Here is a 26,721-nt window from a genome sequence, read left to right as displayed (position 1 = left end):
TGTTTTGAGGAATGCACACGGCTGGTAAGCGCAGACGACACCATCAAAAGCATGAGCATCCCACTTATGCATCTGCTCATTCAAACTTTGACGCACATTAAGGAGCAGGAAGAGGAGGAGGGAAGCCTTGATGACAGTCAGCCATTGTCTGCTCAGGGAACTCTCCTGGACGAGGAGGAGGAAGAGGAGGAGGAGGGGGATGATGGGGATGATTATTTAGGGGAGGAGGATGCTTCTCAGAGGGCAAGAGAAAATGTTGGCGTGGCAAGGTCAGGTACAGGGTTTGTGCGTGACTGGAGGGATGTTGATTTGCCACAAAGTGCTCCTCCACCCAGCACTCGCAGTGCATCATTTACACCTGGAATATTGGCCCACATGTCTGATTATGCCTTGCAGATCCTAACAAGGGACCCCACATTGCCAAAATGATGAACGATGATGACTACTGGTTGGCCAGCATCCTGGATCCACGCTATAAAGGCAAATTCCAAAACATCATGCCACAGGAGAGCCTAGAGCTAATATTGGCTAACAAACAAGCAACTCTGGTAAACCGTATGTTTGAGGCATTCCCAGCACACAGCGGCGGTGATGGTTCTCCCACGAGCCGTAGGGGGCAACATGGAAGAGGTGTTCGTGGTGCACATAGTTGAAGTGGCATTGGACACAGGTTTCATGACCATGTTGTGGACTGATTCTTCAAGTACCGCTCACACGACTGGTAATACTGCATTGATTGAAAGTGACAGGAGACAGCAGTTGTCAAATATGGTTACCAACTACTTCTCTTCCCATATCGATATTCTCCCTCACAGGTCATTTCCCTTTGACTATTGGGCCTGTAAACTGGATGCCTGGCCTGAATTTGCACAATATGCCACACAGGATCTCGCTTGCCCTGCTGCTAGTGTGCTATCCGAAAGAGTCTTCAGTGCTGCTGGATCAATCCTGACAGAAAAAAGGACCCGTCTGTTGACCCAAATGTTGATTATCTAACCTTCATTAAAATGAACCATGCATGGGTTTCAAAGGATTTTGTCCAACCTTCCCCTGCTGACACGTAGGTTGCCAGAAAAATGGCTCGCTTTTGTCCTCCTCTTCCGTGGACTTTTCCAATTCCTCCATTTTCAGCTGCTGAATGTCCAACATCAACATATGCCATTTTATCAACCTCCCTAACTGGGCTGCCCCCCCCCAGGGCCGGGGTCACCACCTGGTGCACGCACCCGTGCGAGTGCCGTTGCCCTGGACAGGTGGGTGGGCCCACTCTTGGGCGATGGCACTGGCACAGAGTCCCTCATAGTACAATCAAGTGTCTCTGACGGTGGGGGTGCACACCCCCCGTCAGACACACTGGCGTACTATGAGGGGCCCTGTGCCAGTATCGCCGCCCACAAGTGGGCCCCCCCTGCTTGCTCAGGGCCCCAGAACTTACAATACTTACCTCTCCCTGCTCCACCGCTGTGTAGTCTGGGCTGTTAAATCCTTCACTGCCAATGCAAATTTGGTGAACTGATAGATGATGGTTAAGACGTAGCTATGCCCTGTCCTGCTGGGCTCTATCTTCAGATTATCAATGGTTTCCATTTGTTATGAACTGTTTTCGCTGTCTCCACAGACAAAGTAAATGAGGGTCAGCATCGCCTCTGAGAATTCTCCTGGGAGTTTTTCCCGTGATTAGTAATTCCAAAATTTCTACAATCATTCGACTTTCCGTCTGTACTTGTATCCATCTCGTTTTGTCTTGCGGAGAGTTTGGACTGTCTTACTGAGACTGAAATATATATGAAGATTGAAAAATACCCCATCAGTGTAAACTTGTGTATGCTTCGAATACATTACCCTTTTTCTACTTTTTAGATTCTTGTCTAATCCATACTGAGGATGTGAGTGTCTTTGTCGGACTACGGAAATATACACGGAGATTTTTAATGTTTAAATTATGCTATATATACCTGGTATCCAGTGATACTGCACCCTTTCTCAACTTTCTAGAATCTTATCAAATCCATATTGGGCCTGAGACCGTCTGAGTCTGCTTCCTGATATATAGACATAGATTTTTAATGTGTAAACTATGCTACATATATACCTGTTATCCGGTGATACTGTACCCTTTCTCAACTTTCTACAATCTTATCGAATCCATACTGGGCCTGAGATAATCTGAGTCTGCCTCCTGATTAGAGATGAGCGGTGTTCGAGTTGACCTGTTCGCCAAGTTCAAATTTGAGCTGTTTGGGACAGTGTTCGAGCCGTTCGTCGAACTCTAACACTTTGTGTAAAATTCGGCTGTTCGAGGTTCTGTTCGAGAATGGTTCGTTCACCAAAAGCGTAACTGCATTTTCACATTAATAATGGTTTTAAATGTTTATAGACAGTTTCATAGCATAGTAGCGGTGTCTGGTAGCCAGCGGTGTAGTGCACCTGTCAAGGAGCTACATCGTGTGTGTTTCTAATAATTTTTTACCGCATCTTGTCCAGAAAATCCTTTTGGGCCTTGTAGCACTGTCTGCTACTTAGCAGAGGAGCCCGCCCGTGAACCTAGCTATGCCGTCTGTTTATGAAAGAACCAGTTTTTGACTGCATTTAGCCCAGTTAATACTTTGGGCCTAGTAACTATGTCTGCTACTCAGCAGAGGAGCCCACCCATGAACCAAGCTGTGCCGCCTGTTTATGTAAGAACCATTTTTTAACTCCATTTAGCCCAGTCAATACTTTGGGCCTAGTACCTGTGTCTACTGCTCAGCAGAGGAGCCCACCCATGAAGCTAGCTATGCCGCCTGTTTATGTAAGCACTGTCTGCTACTCAGCAGAGTTGCCCACCCGTGAACCAAGCTATGCCGCCTGTTTATGTAAGAACTGTGTGCTACTCAGCAGAGAAACCCAGCTGTTAAGCAAGCTACAGCACCTGTGGTTAGGACAATTAATTTTTTCACATTCTTTCTGGAATGCCGGTTAGGCCTAATTCCGGTTGACCTGCACTTACTGGGAAATCCTCGTTCGTGGGGAAGAATTGGAATCCCAGATCCCCATCACTAACGGGGTTCAGAGGGTTATCCGCACCTGTAAGCGACACACGCTGGTCCTTTCAGTGTAGCGCGCATGCAGCCTCGGACATGTAAGGGCATGACAGACCTGTTATTGCTCGATCTCGCGTGCCAGAGTCTCACGTGTCCCTCTAGTAAGCTGGATGTGGACCGCGGGGTCATGCCGGAGTCTCGTTCGTAAACGGAATTAAGCTGACAAATCGCTGGCACAACTAAAAACGGCCATGCACCACCACCCACAGAATCGACAAAGCTTGCAATCTGTCCATCTTTTCCGTGGCTGGCATGGTTGAGGTTGCCCGTGTGGAGTCCAATTAAGCCACAGGCTCTACTCCTGGTGGTGCCCTTCTGGACATTCCTTTAAGGTTCAGCTTTGCAACCATACTGCCCCCAGAAACCAAACACTTTGCCTTCATGGACGCTGTTCAGAGGGTCGTGGGAATAACGCCGCATAATCGGCAGTTTGCATAATTTATGGTGAGAAGTCCAACGGTATATGATCGTCGTCGATTTTAGAATTTTAGATTTTTTTTATTTTAGATTTTTAGTCCTGCATTTCTTGACTTTATAAGGGCATGACATGCCTATATCTGTGTCTCCCCCTCCTCCTTTTACTCCTCCACCTCTTTTCTATATGTAGTTGCCCTTTTCCATATGTTATTTTTGTCTTCTGAGCATTTTGTCTGCTTTGGGACACCTTTTAAGGTGTTTTGTAATTGTTTTCTATGTGTTTGTATGTGTTTGTGTTTGCCTGCCATTATTTTAAATGGGGCTCGACGGTGTTCGTCGAACGTTCGACGAACATTCGACGAACTTGCCTCCTGTTCGATGAACCGAACCGAACTCGAACACTAGTGGGGTGGCTCAACACTACTCCTGATATATAGACGTACATTTTTAATGTTTAAACTATGCTATATATACCGGGTATCTGATGATACTGTACCCTTTCTGCCAGGAAGTCCTCCTCCACCCACCACTCTAAGTGTATCATTGACACCTTGAACATTGGCCCACATGTGTGATTATTTCTTGTGGATCTTCTTTTTATATTGTGGTGTGATCCATCCTGAGCATGTGAGAGACTGTGGGTTACTCATGCAATTTATATGTAGATTTAAAAATTACCCCAACACTGTATACAGCTCTACGCTTGTGATACATTACCCATTTACTGCTTTTTAAATTCTGGTCTAATCCAAACTGACCAAGTGAGAGTCTGTTTCTGACTGTGGAAATAAATACTGAGATTGACAATGACCCCTACACTGTGTACAGCTGTACGCTTCAGATCCATTACCGTTTTATGGCTTTTTATATTGTGTTGTAGTCCATACTGAGCCTGAGAACGTCTTTGTCTGCCTCCTGAAATATATACGCAGATATAGAATGTTTAAACTATACTATATATACCTGGTATCTGATGATACTGTACCCTTTTTCTACTTTTTATATTCTTGTCTAATCCATACTGAGAGTGTGAGCGTCTGTGTGACTCATGAAATATAGATGGAGATTGACAATTATCCTTTGACTCTATAGAGCTGTACGCTTCTGATACAGTACCATATATCTAATGTTATTTTGGGTACATTTTCTCCAAAATTTGGAAGTATGGTGGAAAAGGCCGCGGACGTGGGCGTGGGGGGGCCAGCTGGTACTGATGGTGGTGGTGCATCTGCTGGCAGTGGCAAAAGCACAATAGCAGCTAAGGCAGGAGGTGTTGAGCCTGCATCATGGTCTGGCTCCAGAACGCCTGGAAGGCTACCTTTTATGGGAGTAGGTTAACCGCTTTTAAAGTCGGAGCATCAGGAACTGGTTTTGGCTTACAGTGCCGAAACAGACTCCAGCAAATATGCCCTCCTCTTCTGAAGTTTCAAAAAATGCAAGCACTAAGTCGTCAAGTGCTGGCTCCTGGTCAGGATGAACCCCTTTCCTTGTGTCCTTCACCCCCACCAAAAGTGAATGATGCAGCAGGCTACATTTCACATTAGTCCATGTAGCTCTTTCCCACATACCATGCCTGGGTTATCAAGTCAAACTCTGAATTCCCCAGTCCAAGATGAAGCTGACATCGAGTGTGGGTGGCCAGCCAGGGCAATGGGATTAATCGGTACCGGGCTGGAATCTCAGAGGGATGTGTCACGGTGTTGGTGACCCGGTCCGTGGGCATGGGCGTCCATGCAAAGGGGTGAATAACATTTATAGGTGAATGATACGTGACGCCACCTGTGGTTTCTGATCAGATTGACCAGCGCTGCAGTGTTGCTTCTCTGGGACAGATGTTGTGGTGCAGCTAAGATGTAGAAGCCCTGCACAGGTAGGGCCATAGATGCAGGGCAGATGAAAGAGTTGGTAGATGGTGTGCAGTGCAGGATGTAGCAGAGCCGTGCACCAGGCGCAGGAGAAAGATGACAGACACAGTCGTGCAGTTCCTTTACCTGTACTTGGTAAGTGCCGTACAGGACCCAGAGTACAGATGGAGAAGGAGTTGGTCAGCCTGGAAGCAAATTAGGAATGCTCTCTCTGCAGATAGGTAGTGTGGCCTCCATTTTAGCGCTTATCTGAGGTACTCGCAGTACTGAGTTCACTGAAGTTCCCCCTGTTGACTCTTTTTTGAAACTTTCTCGTATGGCAGGCAGCCGTAGCCTTTTCCTTCTGGCTCACACAAGTCGCTACTGGGGCCTCCGAGCCTTAGTTGGAAACAGAGCATTTACAGCTGCTACTTCCTCCGGTTTCTGCTGCAGGACCATCAGTGTCCCTACAAACTCGGAGACCGGAATCCGGACCATGCGCTCCAGCTAGGAGTGAGCCTTAACTCTGATCATCCTCCAGCTCCCCTTCTCACATCCACACACTTCCCTTTCCCTTCACAGACTGCCCTAACTTCCCTCCTCCCGACCACAGAGAGCAGCTCCTCAGCAGTCAGGTTCAGAGGTCTCCCTGCTGGCCTGGAGTGGGAACTGTGTTGTGTGTTGGTTTAAATGCTAGAGAGATCCTTCATTGCTCCCAAGCATGACATCACACTCCCTAGGTGAAAGGTAATGCCACTGTGGCGACCGTACTCCTGGGGGCGCTACAGGTGCACTAATGCCCAGCAACTGCTAGATGATTCTGCTGGTACATTGCCCCAGACCACTACATTCCCCTCGCACTCTACACAGCCAGAATCTGACCCTGATGAAACTCAGGTTCCCCTTCCCGCACACTATACCACCTTACACGGTGACAAAGAGGAAGATGCAGATGAAAGTGCAGGTTCCTTGAGCAGGTGTGGGGGGATACTCATGGGCGACGGCACTGGCAAATTTCCCCTCATAGTACGCAAAAGTGTCTCTGCCGGTGGGAGAGCCCTCCACCCGCCGTCAGACACACCGCTGTACTATGAGGGGCCCTGTGCCAGTGCCATCGCGAACGAGTGGGTCCCCCCTGCTTGCTCAGGATCACAGCACTTGCAAAGTTGAAATACTTACCTCTCCCTGCTCCACTGCCATGACGTCTTCCGCGTTTCCTGACAGTGACATTCTGGTCAGAGAGTGCGATGACATCATGTCTGTACGCCCTCTGCCTAAACAGTCCAAGTGCAGAGAGATGGAAGATGGGGACAACGAGGAGTCCAGAGTACAGGGATTCCCTAGCGAGGAGACTTATTTAATTGTTTTTAAAGGTTGGGAGCAATTTTTGGGGAACGCTATGCTCTGGGGAATGATATATGGGGCCCACCATACACTGGAGCTTTCCAAAGGTGGACATCAGACACTGGAGCAGCATTTACAGGGCCCATTATACACTGGAGCATTAGAAATGAGGCCCATTATATATGGAGCATTATTTGGGCCCATAAGACAATGGAGCTTCATCCATGGGGACTAACATATACTGTAGCATTATGTGGAGCTCATCATATACTGTATCGAACATTATATGGGACCAATGATTCTGTGTGGAGAAATATATGGGCCTCATTACTCTGTATGGCGCACTATGCGGTGGCCATAACACTGTATGGAGTAATATACTGTCCGTTTTTGGAGCTATTGGAGAATTTAAAATGGGTATCAGTCATGTGAAGTATTTTTCATTGTACTATAGTGCTATTTCTCTGCCGTATCAGAGGATCATGAATTGTGGCATGTGTTAAAGGAGCCCATTGACACTCTTTGGCCCTGGGCCCACGAAAATCTGGAGCCAGCAGTACCCCCCCACAACTTTAGCCAAATAACCCCCAGTTTTCAATGCATAACTATTATTATAAAGTAAATTAAGGTTGACAAGCTTAAGTAATAAGAATTGATGTTTTTTGTCATTAAAATGGGCACTGTAGGTGTGTTTCCTGTCCTCCACTCACTGCTGACTTTTCTTCCCCATTGACTTGCATTGGGTTTTGTGTTTCTGTTGGCCTTCGACTTTTCACAATAATCGGCCGATTTCGTTCGACCCGACTTTTGCGATTGTCAGGTCTCATGAAACCCGACTCGACCCGAAAAAAGGCAAAGTCGCTCATCTCTAGCTGCCGCTTTAAGGGGTTAAATTACTCTTCAAACTTACTAGAAATAATATTATTTTAACCTTTGACCAACATACGCTATACATGTATGACACACGTCAGTAGTTGTTGTATAGATTGGGCTCATGGGGTGAGCTTTCCCCATACCTGGCAGATCATTACTGTGTGTGTTTCTGCCAGCACCTGCCTCAAACAGCTGCAGGTAGAGCGCTTCACCCACGACTGTTAACGCGTTAAACCTTTTAACCTGCGGCTGTTAAACTCTGACAGTGGCATTAACAATGAGTCAGCAAAGGGGGCCATTATTTTATGCATCCATCGGCGCCCCCATAACATGAATGCGGAATGACTTTGGGTTGCAGTGACAGTCAGGGTTCTGTTGAAGACTTCAATGCCTGCCATTGTGGAGGTCCCTTGAAACTCAACCTATGGCTAGACTTCAAAAGAGTCCATAATTTTTAATACATGCAGCAATACTGTGGTATTGCTGTGTACAGTACAAGCGATCAAAGAATTGCAGGTTTAAGCCACCTAATAGGACTAACAAATACAGTAAAAAGTTTCACAAAAAATTTTGTTAAAAAAATAAATAAAATTTCAAATCACCTCAATTTCCACCATTAAAAAAATTGAAAAAATAAAAAATATACGTATGAAGTATCGCCATAGCCTAGAAAATTCTGGTCTATCAAAATATGAAAACAACAACAACAGATCAGTATAAACCATAAACAGAAAAAAAAATTGAAAACAGGAAAACTGCATATTTTGGTCACTGTAATACTGCAAAAAATGTTATAAAAGTGATCAAAATCTCATATCTATTCCATAATGATATCAATAAAATATTGGCTCACACCGTTCCATCAATCAAAAAATTAAACATTACGAATCTAGAAAAGTTAAGACACAATAAAAGAAAAAAAAAAAATGTTTCCACTAAAATGATTAAAAAAACCTGTGTGGTATCTTGTTAATCATACCGAGGAGGAGAACCGCATTTCCAAGGCCAATTTTTTTGCCATACAATTTATCCCATAAAACAATGTCAGAATTGCAAATTTTTTTTTTTGCAATTTTACCACATTTGGAATTTGTTTTCCTATTTTTCAGTACACTATGTGGTAAAATGAATGATGTTATTCAAAACTGCAACTCGTTACGCAAAATATAACCCCTTATATGTTAATGTGGACAGAGAATTAAAAAAGTTTGAGCTCTTGGAAGAAGGGGAGGAAAAAATGAAAACATGAAATTTGATAATGTCACCAAGGGGTGCAGGTTGTTCATCTTTAGATACATGACTCCTTAGAATTTACTGGGACGTCTAAAGTCTGTACTACAGCCTTTTTGGACAAATGATTAATCTAATCTACCGTAAATTTGTTAAGCTTTTTTGTGTTTTTGAACTTGCATTTTGCTTAGATATCAAAATAATAAATAAATAATATAGTATCGATTAAATAGGAATTGAGAGTTGACAGTTGCCCATATACTCATACATGAGATTATTGGCCAATCCAGTAAAAATTATTAGAGGAAGATTAGGGTATCTCTCACTGCCGGAGTTTGGGGCTAGATACATGAAGAAAAGCACCAGAGCTAAAGTTGTAATTAGATAGAACATTTTTGTTGGGATATTCTACAGTTTTGACTGGAGCTATCATCCTTTCTAAAATCTTTGGAACTGATTTATAAAAAAATGAAGTCAGAGGTAGTAAGATTTGCGGACCGCTTAGTCTTTAGACTTATGTGTAACAATTTGATATCTACTTCATTTATGAGCTCTAGTAAATTTCTGCTATAATTTACACCACTTTCTGGAGTTTACCTGTTAGGAAATAACTGTTCACTTCCCTGTTAGCTAACTAACATCCAATTTTTTAAAAGAAATTCACTACTTTTACATAATTTTACAGTATAAGTACAAGATATAATTCAGAATTTGCCAGAAATCTACAACGTATATTTTATAAAATGCAATAAATGAGGAATACGGTGGTTCAAAGTTCGCACTGCCCAAGGTTCCAAAAATGCAATCAATCCCGGATGTGAAGCATGAACATGGTTTAAGGTTTCCAAACTTCTTCATCAGGATGAAACCATGATGATAAGATACAACTCAAAAAGTGCAGGAATATATGGACAGTGCATTGTGTGTGATCACATTTTTTGTACCCTTGGGCAGCGCGGACTTTGAATCATCGTGTTCCTCATTAATTGCATTGTATCTCCTTGTTGGCCCTGCGGCAGCATTTTACGTGCTTCTATCAGGTGAGGGTACATATAATATCTTATACCACTTGGCTATCAGATAAGACCCTATTTGCATTTTTTGCCTCTCCAGATTTACCGTTTATATATTTCATAGAAGCACTGTTTGCTGTTGTAGGCTTTAAAAGTGGCACATGCTGGGATATCTCTGTCTGAGCAAGAGGCATCTGTGGCGTCACCTTTCACATCTCAAACAACAAATATTCAATGCGTTCCTGAGCTGATTAAGTAAGTTTCTCATTGTTCATATATTATTCATCTGTATTCTTTGAATTACTATTGGTTTGCTGTGCTTTAGCCATGATAAATATTCTGAAGGTGTGTATAAAATCCACAATTATAGTTTACATGCATTCATTTTGTCAACCATGATGCTTCTGGCAGAAAGATGAGATGTCACAGCTTTGCCCAATCTTTTATAATGAGATCATTAAATAGTTTTCGTATCTTATTTAAAGCTCTGCCTGAAATCAAATCATGAGTAATGAATTGATAACTCTGTGGCATCAAGATAATGATGGAACCCTAGGAATATCTGGTAATTCTACCATTGTTGGCATTTAGGCAAATGTCTAGCTTTGATAACCTAATCTAGATTACCCTTTTGGACTATGTAAGTGATCTCTAAAGCCACCATACACATTATACTAATATTGGACGAACCAGTCAGTATCGACAAGTTCGCACACACTGAATGAGGACCTCAGACAATTTATTTTAAAGGGAAACATAGATCCTGCATGTGATTTCGGACTGCCGATCGTACTGTCTCCCGGAGACAAATCTGGCTCTACTATATAGGACGATGTGAGTAAACGGTCAGAGGAGCGCCAGGAATAAGAGAAAGAGCAGTAGTTTCTTTAGCTCACAAAGAAACAAACTACTGCTCTCTTCTCTTATTACTGGTGCTCCTCTGATCATTTACTCACGTCGTCCTAGCTTATCATCCTCCATTGGAGGTCTACGGCTGGAGCTGCATTGGTCTACTAATTCAAAACATTTTGTTACCGCTTCCCTGCACTCCCCAGTGACCATTATAATTCTGTACTTCTACTATATAGAACACAGGAATGCTCAGTTGAACAAGCACTCCTGTGCTTAGGAGAGCCAGCCGAGATGGATGTCAGCCAAATGATTGATAAGTCATTTGGCCACCAGAGCGTGAACATATAATCCCTATAAAAACAACTTTTAATTCAAACAAAATGTAAAACCACCAGTTCCCAGTGAAGAAATGGCAAATGCCACAATATATAAGACCTAAACTAGGATGCTGCAAGGCCCTACAATAAACTCATCTGATACCTTCCTATCTGTGGAGGTTGGCACCCTAAGGATCCCGATTTTTTTTGGCGCCCCCACTCAGCGAGGACTATCCCTTGCTGCCCTGTCGGTCCCTGATATCACAGGTATGAAAACAATGACCGATAGTATAGAGATGAATAGTAAAAGTGCCCTAGAGCTATTGCAAAAAATCCCAGACAAATAAACAAAAAGTTACCACATCATAACATCAAGGTCCACCATAATGCAAAACCATGCCCTAACAATGAGGCATATAAGAGAGATAAGAAAGTGGCCACTTATCATTTGTGGAGTCACCTCAACGCGTTTCCCCGCACCAGCAGTTCATCAGGAGGCATAACAGATGTAAAAAAGTGTCCATCATGGCAGATATCAGGATGAGATGGCCAACAGCCAACTAATGTGTATGGTGGCCTCAAAGGGAATCTATCACCACATTTTACCTATCTAATCTATTATTATGATCATACAGGTTATAGAATGCTGAAAAAAGTCCTACATGTATGCCTCATATCAAGTGCCCTGTTGTTGATAAATCATCTTTTATCACTTTATTTAAATGACCTTTCCAGGCAATGGGCAGGATGTTGTCCAGAAAATAACACTGCTTCCGCACTTCATCTGCATTCATCTTGCCTCCCAACAGCATCACCCTGTGACTGTGATGTCAGCTGCTTGAGAGGAAATCTTGTGTGTGCGCACAACTGTTCTCTTCTTTCCTCTGTCATTTTCTACCCTTTTATGGGCACAGGCATCAAGTGCTGTCTGGCAGATGCCATTCCCAGTGTTCAACAAGCTGATTAGTAATGGGACCTGTGCAGAAGGCACTTGATGCCCAAAGAAGGGTGGAAGACTGCTGAGGAAAGAAGAGAACAGTTATGTGCATGCACAAGAAGTTGGAGCCTAATATGCCTTAGTGGCTAGTGGTAAAATTTCAAGATATCTATTTTTATTTATACAGATTGTGATATGTAAAAACAATAAATACATTTCAAAAAAGTTTTTAAGAGATATATTTAACATGAAAACCTGATTTAAACAGCAGGCCATTTCTTATGATACTTTAGATTCCCTTTGATCTGGTCGCTTGGGTCACTTCTAATCAGTTGGCAATGTCCAAGCCAACTGATTAGGGTTCCTTTAACTTCAGTGATGACTGAGGTAGAATAAATCAGTATCAGTTGAGGCTCTGCTAACATAATGAACTCCTGTTCTTCTGTAATTCTACAGGGAAGGTCGGGCTGCATTGGTCAGTTCTTTTGCTGTCTTCAAGTATGTAACTCTGTACGCAATGATACAATTTATTTGTCTGCTACTGCTCTACTGGGTAAGCCACTCTATATTTTCTTTCACTGTCAGTTATATGTATTTTTTGTACTGTCGGTAAATCATTCTTGAAACTTTACAGCAGAATAGGCAAACAGTGCAAGTTTAGTTGTGTGTTTGCTAAGTAAATGTTACTTGCCATGCTGCACAATTTGTTGTTTTGTAAGATTATTTAATCTGATTGCATTAAATATCAATCATATGACCGTATCAACTGAGAAAACTAATGTAGTAAGTAATACTTTTCTTCTCTTACAGCAACTAAAATCCGTCGGTTTGTACCAATACCTTATTCAAGATGTTGGAGTGACAGTGTTGGTTTGTTTGACAAGTATGTTAGCAACTTGCAAATGTATTAATTCACCAGTCAGAATTTGGTCAGCTAAGGCTAGTTTCACATTTGCGTGTCAGCGTGCAACGACGGCCTGCGCACGGCCGCCGCTAAGCCCTGCCGCGCCTCCGCCGGTAGCTCCGCCTCCGGGCGCATAACACTGCATGCGTCATGCGTCCCCTATCTTTATCACTGAGGATGCAGGCTGTGCGCAGTATGCGTTTAGCGGCGCCTGCGTCCTTTTGACGGAGCGCCAAGCGCAACCAAATTGCAACTGGTTGCGTTTGGTGCTGGTCGGCGCACCATCAAAAGGACGCATGTGCCGCCAAACGCATACTGTGCACGGCCTGCGTCCCCAGTGATAAAGATAGAGGACGCATGCAGCGTCATGCGCCGGTAGGCGGAGCTACCGGAGGAGGCGCGGAAGGGTGCGGGGCTTAGCGGCGGCCGTGCGCAGGCAGTCGCTGCGCCCTGACACACAAATGTGAAACTAGCCTAATATCCAATGATTATTATTCCTTTACTGCAAGTATCTGCTGCTTTCAAATAATTGAAGAAAATAATAACATGTAACCTCTGTTTGTTCATTAAAAACTATCTGAATTCATTTCTCCCATTCACTTTTAGACACCAAACAAAAGTCAATTATACTTTATGCAAATAATAAAGAAATAGAATCTTTCTGTGAATCAAATCTACCGAGTGAACCATCCGTTCCTTCTGTCTCTTGTGCTGCTCCTGATGAGGACCTCATAGGGTTATTCCCACCTTCATAATTCGATATTGTCAGATAATGCATATATAAACTCAAGCAGTTTTGCAATATACTTCTTATAAAAATTTGCAGCCGTTCTTGAGATTTATACTTTTCTTTAGTTTACAGCTTGATGACTTGGAGACCATGCGATCTGGTGTCTAGCTTGTGAACACTGCACTGAAGCTGGCCCACAATTAGAGGATAACAGCACGATCCAGTGATTAGCCAACTTCAAAGCATTACTTATATACTCCATAGAAAAGAGCTTGTAAGCATTGTGTATGTTCTGTTGTCTAGTAGTGGTAGTAGATCACCAAGGCACCAAGGCAATGAGCTGCATCAAAAGAAAGGATATCTATTATCTCAAAACAGCTGGAAATTATAATAAGCAGAACATTACAAAAATGCTTGTATTGACAAGCATTATCTGATTATATCCATGTATTAAAATATGAATAACCTTAAACAACAAGGAGTTAGGAGGCACCTAGTGCCCTATTAGGGATGGTCATTAACCTTCCTTTACCCTTCTTGTGTGCCTTGCCCTATTGTACCCCAATTATGCCACTGTCCTCCTTGAGATTAGGGTACAATAGAGCACAAAAGGGCTGTAGCTGTCCCCCACTCCATTGTTGTTAATGGCCTCATTAGTAGAATCACAAGAGATAGACCGAAGTGACAATTTGCTCATTACATCTAAAGCAGGGTCATTTATACGTAAGTGATTTTTCTTGTGCACAAAAATGATGTTTAGTCAGAGTTTGGTAAGTGCGTCAGCTTTTACCATCAGTGATGATCAAGGCTTCATCATTAGTGATTGCAGATTTTTTAAAAATGATGGTGGTTTCTCAAGGTTTTCCTTTCAATTTTTCATGAACCTATAGAATGGCATTTGGTGAGTTTGATCTTCGTGCTTTTGTACTGACCACTCAGTCGGAGGAAAAAAATCGGACATGACAACTACCCCAAAGGATATAATTGGTACAAATACAACAATTTTTTATTTCTTGTGGAGCTTTTTGTGAATAGTATTATCGGCATCTGTTTGGTGTCCAAAGGTGATTGGGGACAATACAATGCAAGCAAAAAAAAATGCTAAAAAATTGAATGAACAATAAAATTTGAACATATGTTTGTACTTTGTTTCATGATAAAGAGAATCTTTATCCCAGTTTATTTTGACATATGGATACATGCTAATCTTTGGCTTACCACTTTAAGATTGATTTATAGGCATTAATTCATATTATTTTATCACATTTATCTGTGGAATCGTAATCTGTGTAATAATTTGATAGGAACTTTATTGTGCGCATGTAAGTCTTCATCGTTGGCTGTTCATTTGATGCGGTTGTGCTTTGATTGGTGGTTTTACTTATTTGTTCAGTTTGAGACACACAATTGTGTCTCTTTCTTTTTTCCTATAGATGTTTTTATTTTTTTTAATTAATGTTGATGACATGCACGTATGATTTCGATATGAATAGGTCTGGGCATGCAGCATTATGTTATTTGAGTGCTATATTGTTGTTAACATATATCTTAATTTTTGTATTTTGTTTGCTGTAGCAAGTTACCTTTTGAGATTAATATAACTGATTAGCTCTGTATTGCGAGAATTTGTTTTTTTAATAGCCTACAGCAAGAAGAAAGGTAGCAGTCCACCCAATTGTGGCAGGTATACATGTTGCCAATTTAGCTACCAAGCTGGGAACTCTATGTGCTTTCTCATGGTGATCTGCTGTGAATACTCTTAGCATGAACTGCGGTGCCCTCATCACTGGCATTTTCCCACAGTCCAGAGGTCACCGCAGTTCAGGCTGTGAGGGAGCGCAGACTTAGTGACGTCACCACTAGACACTGAAGCTCCGATCCCAGCAGCTCATTCACCAGTGGTTTACAGCTGGGATGGACGCATCTTGGCACCGTCCAGGTTAAAACTATTTCTCCCCCAGATATAGATTACAGCGTGGGACACAACGACGGACAGGTATGGTATATTGTTGTTTTATTATTTTACTTTTACTACAGGAGATCAAGGGCTTCGGTGGAATTAGGTGAGATTGTAAGTATAGTTTAATTAGGAATATTAAATGAGTCTGCGAGTTTATTTCAATTAAAAGACTTTTTTCTGGGTGTCTGTGCTTTCTTTACAATTTGACTATGGTGTTAGTAATGGGGGTGTCTTATTGATGCCTCCCATTACTAACCTCGGGGCTTGATGTCACAAAGGTGACATCAACCCCCACAACTATTACCCCACTTGCAACCGCTACAGGGCAAGTGGGAAGAGCAAGGGTAAGTGCCAGAATTGACGCATCATAGAGATGCATCTTTTCTGGGGTGGCTCAGAGCTGACATTTTTAGTTGGGGAGCCAGTATCCTTGGCCCCTTCCTAGGCTATTAATATCAGGCCACAGCTGTCTACATAGCCTTTGCTGGCTATTAATTATAGGGGGACCCCATGTCATTTTTTTAGGGTCTCCCATTCTAATAGCCAGTAAAGGCTAATTTTATATCTGTGAGATGATATTAATAGCCTGGGAAGCTCCATGGGTATTACCCCCTTCCCAGGCTATGAACATTGGCCCCCAGCCGTCAGCTTAGTCTCTGATGATTACGAAATTTGCGTGGCAGCCCATGCCATTTATTTCCGAAAAATAATCTTTTATTAACTACATGTCCAGTAGTTTGCACAGACAATGTACCAATTGTATTTGTCACTGACATCTATATATCTACCTATTCCATTTGTCTTTACTGTATGTAAACCATCTCTTCTATCCTGTTGGCTCCTGCAGTGATTTTACAGAACCTGGCAGATGTATTACAGGCTATTCTTCTATCTATCTCTCTATGCAATATATATATACACACACACACACATATATATATATATATATACTGTATATATATATATATATATATATATATATATACTGTATATATATATATACAGGGTGGGCCATTTATATGGATGCACCTGGGTGGGCCATTTATAAAGTTATATCCAAAATGACTAACTTCAGAATGGTCACCATGGCCATCACCCATCTTGAAAGGTTTTCTCCCCTCCAATATACTAATGTGCCACAAACAGGAAGTTGATACCACCAATCATTCCCATTTAATTTAGGTGTATCCATATAAACGGCCCACCCTGTATAAATATATGTGTGTGTCACTGGCATCTATATATATATATAAACCCTTAAAATAATTTTATTTACTTCAAAATAATGTTAAAATTAATCACATAAAGCAATACTACTCGATAATTACAAGAAAAATGGGGACACCAATATGTGTATCAAATCACATAGTGTTCTGTGCCTTGTCACGCTCACTGTGTCCAAATTAATATTACAATATAAGGCCGGGGTCACACTAACGAACGCAAAATACGGTCCGAAGTTTACATGCGTAATACGGAGAAAAGTCCCCTAAATAGTGCTCCGTATGTCATCAGTAATCAAGGTGTGGTCACGTATTTTGTGCATGTAAGCATCCATATGTAATCCATATGGCAACCGTATGCTGAGATTTTCTCGCAGGCTTGCAAAATGTACATATAATGGATAAAAAGGACAGGTTAAAACCCAAACAAAAGAATACATATATACACATAGAATACATATATATACAGTGTATATATATATATATATACATGTCATTGAGACACATAAATATATATATATTTATATCTCATAGAGTTCTAGAATAGTAGAATAGCCGCTAATTCAATTGCCAGCTTCTGTAAAATCAATACAAAACCCGACATGAAATGACGCATGGTTTACATACAGTAAACCATTTCATTTCATGTATTTTTTATATGTCCCTTACTAATAATTAGATTAGTGTTTGTGTGTAAAATTTGGGACGTCTAGATGTTAAATTAACGGGTTAATTCATTGGAAAAAAAATGCGTGGGCTCCCGAGGCAAAATCGCAACCAGAGAGGTAAAGCGGGTGAGTGAGGGCAGATTTTAATAGCCTTGAGAGAGAGTTTTTGCCCCCCCCAGCTACAAAAATCTGCCCCCAGACACCCCAGAAAAGGCGCATCTATAAGATGCGCCTTTTCTGGCACTTATCCTCTCTATTCCCATTGGTGGCGAATGGGTTAATAACAAAGGGTTAATGGCACCATTCGATTGGAAGGTGACATTAAGCCGATAAATAATGGAGAGGTGTAAATAGGAAACTGATCCCTTATTAACCTTAGACTATGAAAAACACACACAGACATTAATTAAAAAGTCTTTTAATGAAATAAAGACACTGTTTTTGACCAATTTTATTACTCTGCTATTCCAAAATAAAACCATGACCTTCAAAAAAATAACATAAAAAATCAACAATATCCTTGCCTCTCTGCTGCTTAGTCATGTCCCACGCTGTTATCCTTCACAAGGTGTTAAATAGTTTACAATGAGGACCGGTGCTAATGCGACCAGCCCCACTGTAAACTACTTCAGAATGAATTAGTTCAGCTCTGTGCTGCCTCACTGGCTGCCTGGAGATGAACAAATTAGCGTGGGAAAGTTTCTGACTTTTTTCCCACGCTCATCAGTTCACCTCAGGTCAGCCTGGGACTCCCGATGACATCACTGAGGCTGCGGGGAGTCCCCTGGCTGACCTGAGGTGAACTAATGAGTGTGGGAAAAAATGCAGAAACTTTCCCATGACAATTAGTTCATATCCAGGCAGCCAGGGAGGCTGCGCAGAGATGAAATAATTCATTCTGGCAGTGGTTTACATTGGGCTGGTCGCAATAGCACCAGTCCCTGTGTAAACCACTTAACCCTTTCTGATGGATTTCTGCGGGGAACCTGACTGAGCAGCATAGAGGTAAGGATATGGTTGCTTTTTTGTTTTCTTTTTGTTACAGGTCGATGGCTTATTTTTGGATTACCAGAGCAATAAATCTTGTCAAAAACTAGGTGTCTTTATTTCATTAAAATAATTTTTAATTAATGCTGTGTGTGTTTTTTAACCGTTTAATAGTCTAGGGTTAATAATGGATAAGTGTCTAATTGACACCTCACCTTTCTGGGGTGTCTGGGGGCAAATTTTTGTAGCGGGGGGGCAAAAACAATGGTCCCTCTCAAGGCTATTAAAATCTGCCCTCACTCACCTGCTTTACCTCCCTTTTTGCGATTTTGCCGAGGGAGCCCACGCAATTTTTAACAATGAATTAACCTCTTAAATTAAGACCTACACCTCCCAAATTTTACACACAAACCCTCATCTAATTACTAGGGAAAGACATATATAAAAAACATGAAATTAAATGGTTTACTGTATGTAAACCATGTGGCATTTCATGTCGGGTTGGGGAATGATTTTGCAGAAGTCGGCAATTGATTTTGCGGCTATTCTGCTATGTAGAATTCTATGAAATATATATATATATATGTTATGAGTTCATTTTCCCCTTCACCATTGAGGTCTGATGAACTCCCTCTTCTGGTGAAGGAAGGTAGTGAGGCTGATTACCAAGCACCTGAGCTGGTAGAGGATGACTGGGCGACAGGGATTTCTGACTGGATATAAGGCAGCCGACGCCCTTCTGCCTCGCTGGTGATTTCTCTGAGGGATTCTAGGAGACCAGTCTGATTCCTGCTCCTCAAAAGCTAAGTTTTCTGCTTTGCCTTTTTGCATTTGTGTTTTGGTTTTATTTTGCCTTGCTTTTCTGGATTCTGCCATTCCCTGCTGGGGTGAGCTGAATTCCTTGTTTGTCTGTTTGCTCTGTCTTCAGAAAATACCTGAGTACTGACATAGTCTTTTTAAAGCCTAGCGTCTTCAGGGCCTTTTTCCCTGTCAGTCTGTTGGCTCTTATTTTGATAGGGTTTTTTGCAGATTGCAGACAGTAGCTTTCCTATCCTGTCTTATCTAGTTAGCTTGAGCCCCATTATTTGCTCAGTCTATCTTTCTATCTGTGTTAGTGTTTTTTCTTCTTGCTTCACCGTCATTATATGTTGGGGGCTGCCTATTGCTTTGGGGTCTGCTCTGGGGCAGTTTAGATTTCCCTTTCTGTCTTTAGGCTAGGCAGTTCTCCGTCTGTGATCGAGGGGTCTAGGACATCATAGGAACCCCCCACGGCTACTGCTAGTTGTTGTTGATAGGTTCAGGGGTCTGCAATCCGATAGCTGCCAACTTCTCTGGTTTTCTGGACTTAGCTAGCATTTCTGTCTTTGCCTCCTACGGTGACTCATTCATAACAGAATCACCAGCCATACCGCAGATCCTAGGGTACTCAATAGCAGGAAGGAATTGTAAAAAAAAAAAAAAAGTGTGTATATTTTTTCCTCTATATCTCTGAGGCCGTAGGGGGAATTTTTTTTTTCTCTCAGTGGAGATAAAGCAATTGTCTGATCGTGTGGAGCAGCTCGCTGCGGAAGTGCGGGGAATTTCCGCCTACCTTGCTCATTCACATGCTGCTCAACCAAAGATCCCTACTCCTGATGTGTTTTTTTGGGGATCGGTCTATATTTTTGAATTTCAAAAATAATTGTAAATTATTTTTTGCCTTGAAGACTAACTCGTCAGGGAGCTCCACGCAGCAGGTTGAAATTGTCATCTCTTTGCTGTGTGGCGATCCCCAGGATTGGGCGTTTTCTTTGAAACCTGATGATCCTAGTCTGACTAATGTGAACGCATTTTTTCAAGCCTTGGAGTTGTTGTATGACGAACCTAATGCTATTGATCAGGCTGAAAAGACCCTGTTGGCATTGACCCAGGGTAGAGATTCTGCAGAATTGTACTGTCAAAAATTCCAAAAGTGGGTGGTCCTTACTACCTGGAATGATAATGCCTTGGCAGCTCTCTTTCAGAAGGGTTTGTCAGAAGCCGTAAAAGATACTATGGTGGGATTTCCTGTTCCCTCTGGTCTGGACAATTCTATGTCATTAGCCATTCAGGTTGATCGGCATTTACGTGAACACAGGACTGCACGAGAGGTTTTGCCACCTGTTGAACAAGTGTCTGAACCTATGCAATGTGATAGAGTTTTGTCCAGAGAGCAACGTCAGGAGTTCAGAAAGCGTAATAAGCTGTGTTTTTTTGGTGGAGATGCCTCGCATATTATTTCTGTCTGTCTTAAACGAGAGAAACGTTTTGCACACACGTTTTCTGTGGGTGGTGTTCAACCTAAGTTTCTTCTGGCAATTACTCTGATCTGCTCCCTGTCCACATTTTCCGCCAAGGCTTTTGTGGATTCGGGAGCAGCCCTGAACCTAATGGACTTGGATTTTGCTAAACATTGTGGATTTCCTATGACACCTCTGCGGACGCCTATCCCTTTGAGGGGGATTGATGCTACTCCTTTGGCGAAAAATAAACCTCAGTTTTGGACCGAGGTGGTAATGCGGGTCGCCCCAGACCATCAAGAAAACTGCAGATTTTTGGTGTTGCATAATTTGCATGATACCATTGTTCTGGGGTTTCCCTGGTTGCAAATTCATAATCCAGTTTTGGATTGGAAATCTGTGTCTGTGGTGAGTTGGGGTTGTCGGTGTGCTCTTAGTGAGGCTCCGGTTTTTTCCACCTCTCCTCAGTTGCATGATGTTCCTGACTATTTGGCGGACTTTTATGATGTATTTAGTGAGAATGAGTCTGCGTCTTTGCCTCCTCATAGGAGTTATGACTGTGCAATTGAACTGTGCCCGGGGTGTAAATTTCCCAAGGGTCGGCTCTTCAATTTATCTGTACCCGAGTACGAGGCTATGCGATCCTATATTAAGGATGCGTTGGAGAAGGGTCATATTAGACCATCCTCTTCACCATTTGGTGCTGGGTTTTTTTTCGTGGCCAAAAAGGATGGTTCATTAAGGCCTTGTATTGATTATCATGCCCTCAACAAAATTACTCTTAAATATCAGTATCTTTTACCCCTGATTTCGGATCTATTCTCCAGAGTTAAAGGTGCTTACTGGTTTACCAAGCTTGACCTCAGGAGGGCTTATAATCTTATCCGCATTAAGCATGGGGATGAATGGAAGACGGCGTTTAATACTACAGAGTGACATTTCGAGTACCTGGTGATGCCTTTTGGGCTCACTAATGCCCCTTCTGTCTTCCAGTGCTTCATGAACGACATTTTCCGAGACTTTGTGGATAAATTTTTGATTATCTATCTGGATGATATTTTGATCTTCTCCAAGGATTGGGATTCTCATGTGGAACATGTTCGGACGGTGTTCTGGATCTTGAGGGAGAATTCCCTGTATGTCAAAGGATCGAAATGCCTTTTTGGGGTACAGAGGATTTCATTTTTGGGATTTATTTTGTCTCCGTCAACTATTGTAATGGATCCGGCCAAGGTACAGGCCATTTATGATTGGGTTCAGCCGACTTCTTTGAAGTCCCTTCAGAAGTTTTTGGGTTTTGCTAATTTTTATCGGAAATTTATAGCAAAATTTTCTAGTATTTCCAAGCCATTGACTGATCTGACTAAGAAGGGTGCTGATGTGTTGAATTGCTCTCCGGAGGCTGTTTCTTCCTTTCAGGAGCTGAAGCGAAGATTCACTTCTGCCCCGGTTTTGCGGCAACCTGATGTCTCACTCCCATTCCAGGTAGAGGTGGACGCTTCTGAGATTGGTGCAGGAGCTGTTTTGTCCCAAAAGGATCCTGTAACATCTAAAATGAATCCCTGTGCTTTCTTTTCCCGAAAGTTCTCCCCATCTGAACGTAACAATGATGTGGGGAATCGGGAACTGTTGGCCATGAAATGGGCATTTGAGGAGTGGAGACATTGGTTGGAGGGAGCTAAACATCAAGTCATGGTCCTCACTGACCACAAGAATTTTATTTACCTAGAGTCGGCCAAACGCTTGAACCCTAGACAGGCTAGATGGGCCTTGTTTTTTACGCGTTTTGATTTTGTGGTCTCTTTTCTTCCTGGCGCTAAGAATGTCAAGGCTGACGCTCTTTCTAGGAGCTTCTTTGCTGATTCTCCTGTGGTGACCAAGCCTGCTACCATCTTAGGCGAAGGGGTAGTTCTTTCTGCCATCTCGCCCGATTTGAGACGTGCTCTGGAAGAGTTCCAGGAGGACAAACCTGAGCGTTGTCCCAGTGGAAAGTTGTATGTTCCTGACCAGTGGAAGAAGAGAGTGATGTCTGAAGTTCATTGCTCTGCATTGGCTGGTCATCCAGGTATTTTTGGTACTAGAGATCTGGTGAGTCGGTCTTTTTGGTGGCCCGCCTTGTCTCATGATGTCAGGAATTTTGTGCAGTCCTGTGGGACTTGCTCCAGGTCTAAACCTTGTTCTCGCTCTAGTGGGTTGTTGATGCCTTTGCCGGTCCCCAGGAGGCTATGGACCCATATTTTAATGGATTTCATCTCTGATATGCCTGTCTCTCAGAGAATGACTGTTATTTGGGTGATTTGTGATAGGTTCTCTAAGATGGTTCATCTTGTACCACTCCCTAAGTTGCCATCTTCCTCTGAGTTGGTGCCCCTGTTTTTGCAACAGGTGGTTCGCTTGCACAGGATTCCTGAGAACATTGTATCTGACAGAGGAGTTCAGTTTGTGTCTAGATTTTGGAGGACGTTCTGTTCCAAGCTGGGAATTCAGTTGTCCATCTCCTTTGCGTTTCACCCTCAGACCAATGGGCAGACAGAGAGAACAAACCAGACCTTGGAGTCGTATTTGAGATGTTTTATTTCCGCTGATCAGGATGATTGGGTTTCATTTTTGCCCTTGGCCGAATTTGCTTTAAATAATAGAGCTAGTTCTGCCACTTTGATGTCACCTTTTTTTTGTAACTTTGGGTTTCATCCTCGATTTTCTTCAGGGCAGGTGGAGCCTTCTGCCTGCCCAGTTGTTGACACTGTGGTGGAGAGAATGCACCAGATCTGGGACCAAGTGGTGGATAAGTTGTCTCTCTCCCAGGAAAAGGCCCAGCGGTTTTCCAACCGACATAGGACCGTTGGTCCCTAGTTTAAGGTGGGTGATATGGTTTGGTTATCATCAAAAAATATCGCTATGAAGGTAGCTTCTCCTAAGTTTAAGCCTAGATTTATTGGGCCTTACAAGATTTTGGAGATCATTAACCCGGTCTCTTTTCAGTTGGCTCTTCCTGTCACATTTGAAATCCATAATGTGTTTCATAAGTCCTTGTTGAAGAGGTTTGTTGAAACAGTAGTTCCTGGGGTGGCACCTCCGGTCCCTGTATTGGTTGAAGGTAACATGGAATATGAGGTAGAGAAGATACTGGATTCCCGTCTGGCTAGACAGAGACTCCAGTATTTGGTTAAGTGGAAGGGTTATGGTCAGGAGGATAATTCCTGGGTCTCCTGCCTCTGATATTCATGCCAAAAGATTGGTGCGTGCCTTTTATCGGGCTCACTCTGATCACCCTGGTGGCGTGGATGAGGTTTCGGTGACCCCTCCTCAAGGGGGAGGTACTGTTATGAGTTCATTTTCCCCTTCACCGTTGAGGTCTGATGAACTCCCTCTTCTGGTGAAGGAAGGTAGTGAGGCTGATTACCAAGCACCTGAGCTGGTAGAGGATGACTGGGCGACGGGGATTTCTGACTGGATATAAGGCAGCCGACGCCCTTCTGCCTCGCTGGTGATTTCTCTGAGGGATTCTAGGAGACCAGTCTGATTCCTGCTCCTCAAAAGCTAAGTTTTCTGCTTTGCCTTTTTGCATTTGTGTTTTGGTTTTATTTTGCCTTGCTTTTCTGGATTCTGCCATTCCCTGCTGGGGTGAGCTGAATTCCTTGTTTGTCTGTTTGCTCTGTCTTCAGAAAATACCTGAGTACTGACATAGTCTTTTTGAAGCCTAGCATCTTCAGGGCCTTTTTCCCTGTCAGTCTGTTGGCTCTTATTTTGATAGGGTTTTTTGCGGATTGCAGACAGTAGCTTTCCTATCCTGTCCTATCTAGTTAGCTTGGGCCCCATCATTTGCTCAATTTATCTTTCTATCTGTGTTAGTGTTTTTTCTTCTTGCTTCACCGTCATTATATGTTGGGGGCTGCCTATTGCTTTGGGGTCTGCTCTGGGGCAGTTTAGATTTCCCTTTCTGTCTTTAGGCTAGGCAGTTCTCCGTCTGTGATCGAGGGGTCTAGGACATCGTAGGAACCCCCCACGGCTACTGCTAGTTGTTGTTGATAGGTTCAGGGGTCTGCAATCCGATAGCTGCCAACTTCTCTGGTTTTCTGGACTCAGCTAGCATTTCTGTTTTTGCCTCCTACGGTGACTCATTCATAACATATATATGTGTGTGTCTCAATGACATGCATGTATGTGTATATATATATATATATATATATATATATATAGTATATGCATTCTATGTGTATATAGCTATTCTTTTGTTTCTTTATTATACCTGTGAGTGTGATTTTACTGTATTGCGCACTGAATTGCCGGCTTTTCTAAAGGACACTGGGTGCATATTTCTCGCAAGTCACACGTGCGATTGGCACGGACTGTAAAATACGCGTGAGAAATATACGGCTGATGGGAGCTACCCCATAGAGAATCATTAGTCCGTGTGCAATGTGTGGTTTTTACACCTCTCACGCGTCCATATTTCTCTCTAGTTTGACCTCGGCCTAAAGGGTATGCTTTCCCCACATAGCAATAAGTAATTAGTCAAAAATTCATACCAACAAGATGGCAAGATGGTCACACTTACATAGAGGTATTTTGAAGAAAGCGTCCCCGTTGCCCCAACGCACGTTTCGTTTCAATACTTCATCAAGAGACACCTTTGGTGGGCTTTTTCCGATATTTAATATTATATATATAATATTATGTATATATTTGTATGTATTGTGAGGTAGCGCTGTTATTCGGGTAGGGGATACTCGCTCAGCAGCCACAAAATCAGATCCGGCACAGATTTTCCATAAAGCAAGCATAGTCCATGCGGTTTATTCAACATCATAAACCCACAGCAGCAACAAAACTTCGTATAAACAGCAGAGCGTCCATGGCAGAGTTTCACTCTGTAAACCCTGTGTTCACACAGGTTGTACAATGTCCAGCATACAGGCTCTCTTAGCCTCATTTATCTCACCCACGTTCAGCTTAATGCAGACGTTCATTCCCTCCCCTGGGAGCTCTCAGACACGTGCAGCCATTCACCACAGCCCTTCCACAGACTGTTAGCCAGGATGCTCCATCTCAGTGGGACCTTCCACACTTGACCAACCAGGTCCCTGCATTCACCACATGTGACCTACCCTGGCCACATTATATGGTTCATAGCCACGCCCACCGGGTTATATGACTCTGACCTCATCACAGGTCTTTCAAGCACTTACACACTCTTTACAACAGTGTTCTTTAAACACACCCCCTGGGTGGGTTTGTAGGTAACTGGCCCGCCCATCTCCCAAGTTACCTGGAGACTTCTCTCTGTCACATTAGAGCACCACCTCAGCAGTATCACTGCTGATCAACACATAAGTCTCCATCTCAAAACCACCCACTTTGAGATACATAATGGCCATTCAGTATTCTGCCATTCATCCTTTCTCCTGGGACATCCACACAGCGCCCCCTAGCGGACACAGTGGTTACTACACCACATACCTCCCCTCTGTTCTAACTTGTGGGGTTGAACACACATTACACCAGGCTCTCGCGACCAGGCACTCATTACACTTTGCCTCACAGGTCGAGAGAACCGTCTCCATCTATCATGCGGCCTCATCTCTACGTTAGGCCTCCCCCACCCCCAGCAGTCAGAATATCAGCCCTGATCTTTGGTCCTCCAGTCACAGCCTGTCTGCGTCATCAGACACTGTTTGGTCACCACATTCCTCTCCCTGTTTGTTCCGTTCCCCGACCAGCTCCCCCGGTTGGTATGGTCATCAGTCTTAGTTGGGCCTACTGTCTGGCCTGAGTCTGACCCATTCAGCATCTCACAGGAATTAATGTCTCTCAACGTCATCCTGCCAGTCAAACTACCACTTGCTGACATTCTTTGCCCATCTGCCCTGTCACTTCTTGGTGGAACCCTTCGGGTCCTTACATCTTGTTGGGTTGGAGGCGGCCGCCACCTTGTATTCCGTACCTCTTTATTAATTTGCCGACGGTCCAGCCTGAACTGCTCAATTTCTTGCAGGTACCCCACTCGTTACTCTATGAGCATCCAAAAGTCTCTCAGGCTCTTCACGGAGCCAACCACCATGATGGGGATCCTACCCTCTT

The 26,721-nt window shown here is 43.1% G+C and overlaps 1 protein-coding gene across 1 annotated transcript in view; it reads left to right on the top strand.

The window, feature by feature from the left end:
* The window catches only part of LOC141092484 (probable cation-transporting ATPase 13A4), a 374,510-nt gene that overhangs the window by 303,005 nt on the left and 44,784 nt on the right, over positions 1-26,721 (top strand). The window contains exons 23-25 of the mRNA XM_073578655.1: positions 9,950-10,059; positions 12,367-12,463; positions 12,721-12,793. Coding sequence (XP_073434756.1) covers positions 9,950-10,059; positions 12,367-12,463; positions 12,721-12,793 — 280 coding nt within the window. The remainder of the gene's footprint in view (positions 1-9,949; positions 10,060-12,366; positions 12,464-12,720; positions 12,794-26,721) is intronic.

Source organism: Dendrobates tinctorius, unplaced genomic scaffold, assembly GCF_039654945.1.
Source record: "Dendrobates tinctorius isolate UK_male_01 unplaced genomic scaffold, ASM3965494v1 ptg000060l, whole genome shotgun sequence".
NCBI classification, from domain to species: domain Eukaryota; kingdom Metazoa; phylum Chordata; class Amphibia; order Anura; family Dendrobatidae; genus Dendrobates; species Dendrobates tinctorius.
Note: the sequence above shows the minus strand (reverse complement) of the source record. Positions and strands in the feature narration are given on the sequence as shown.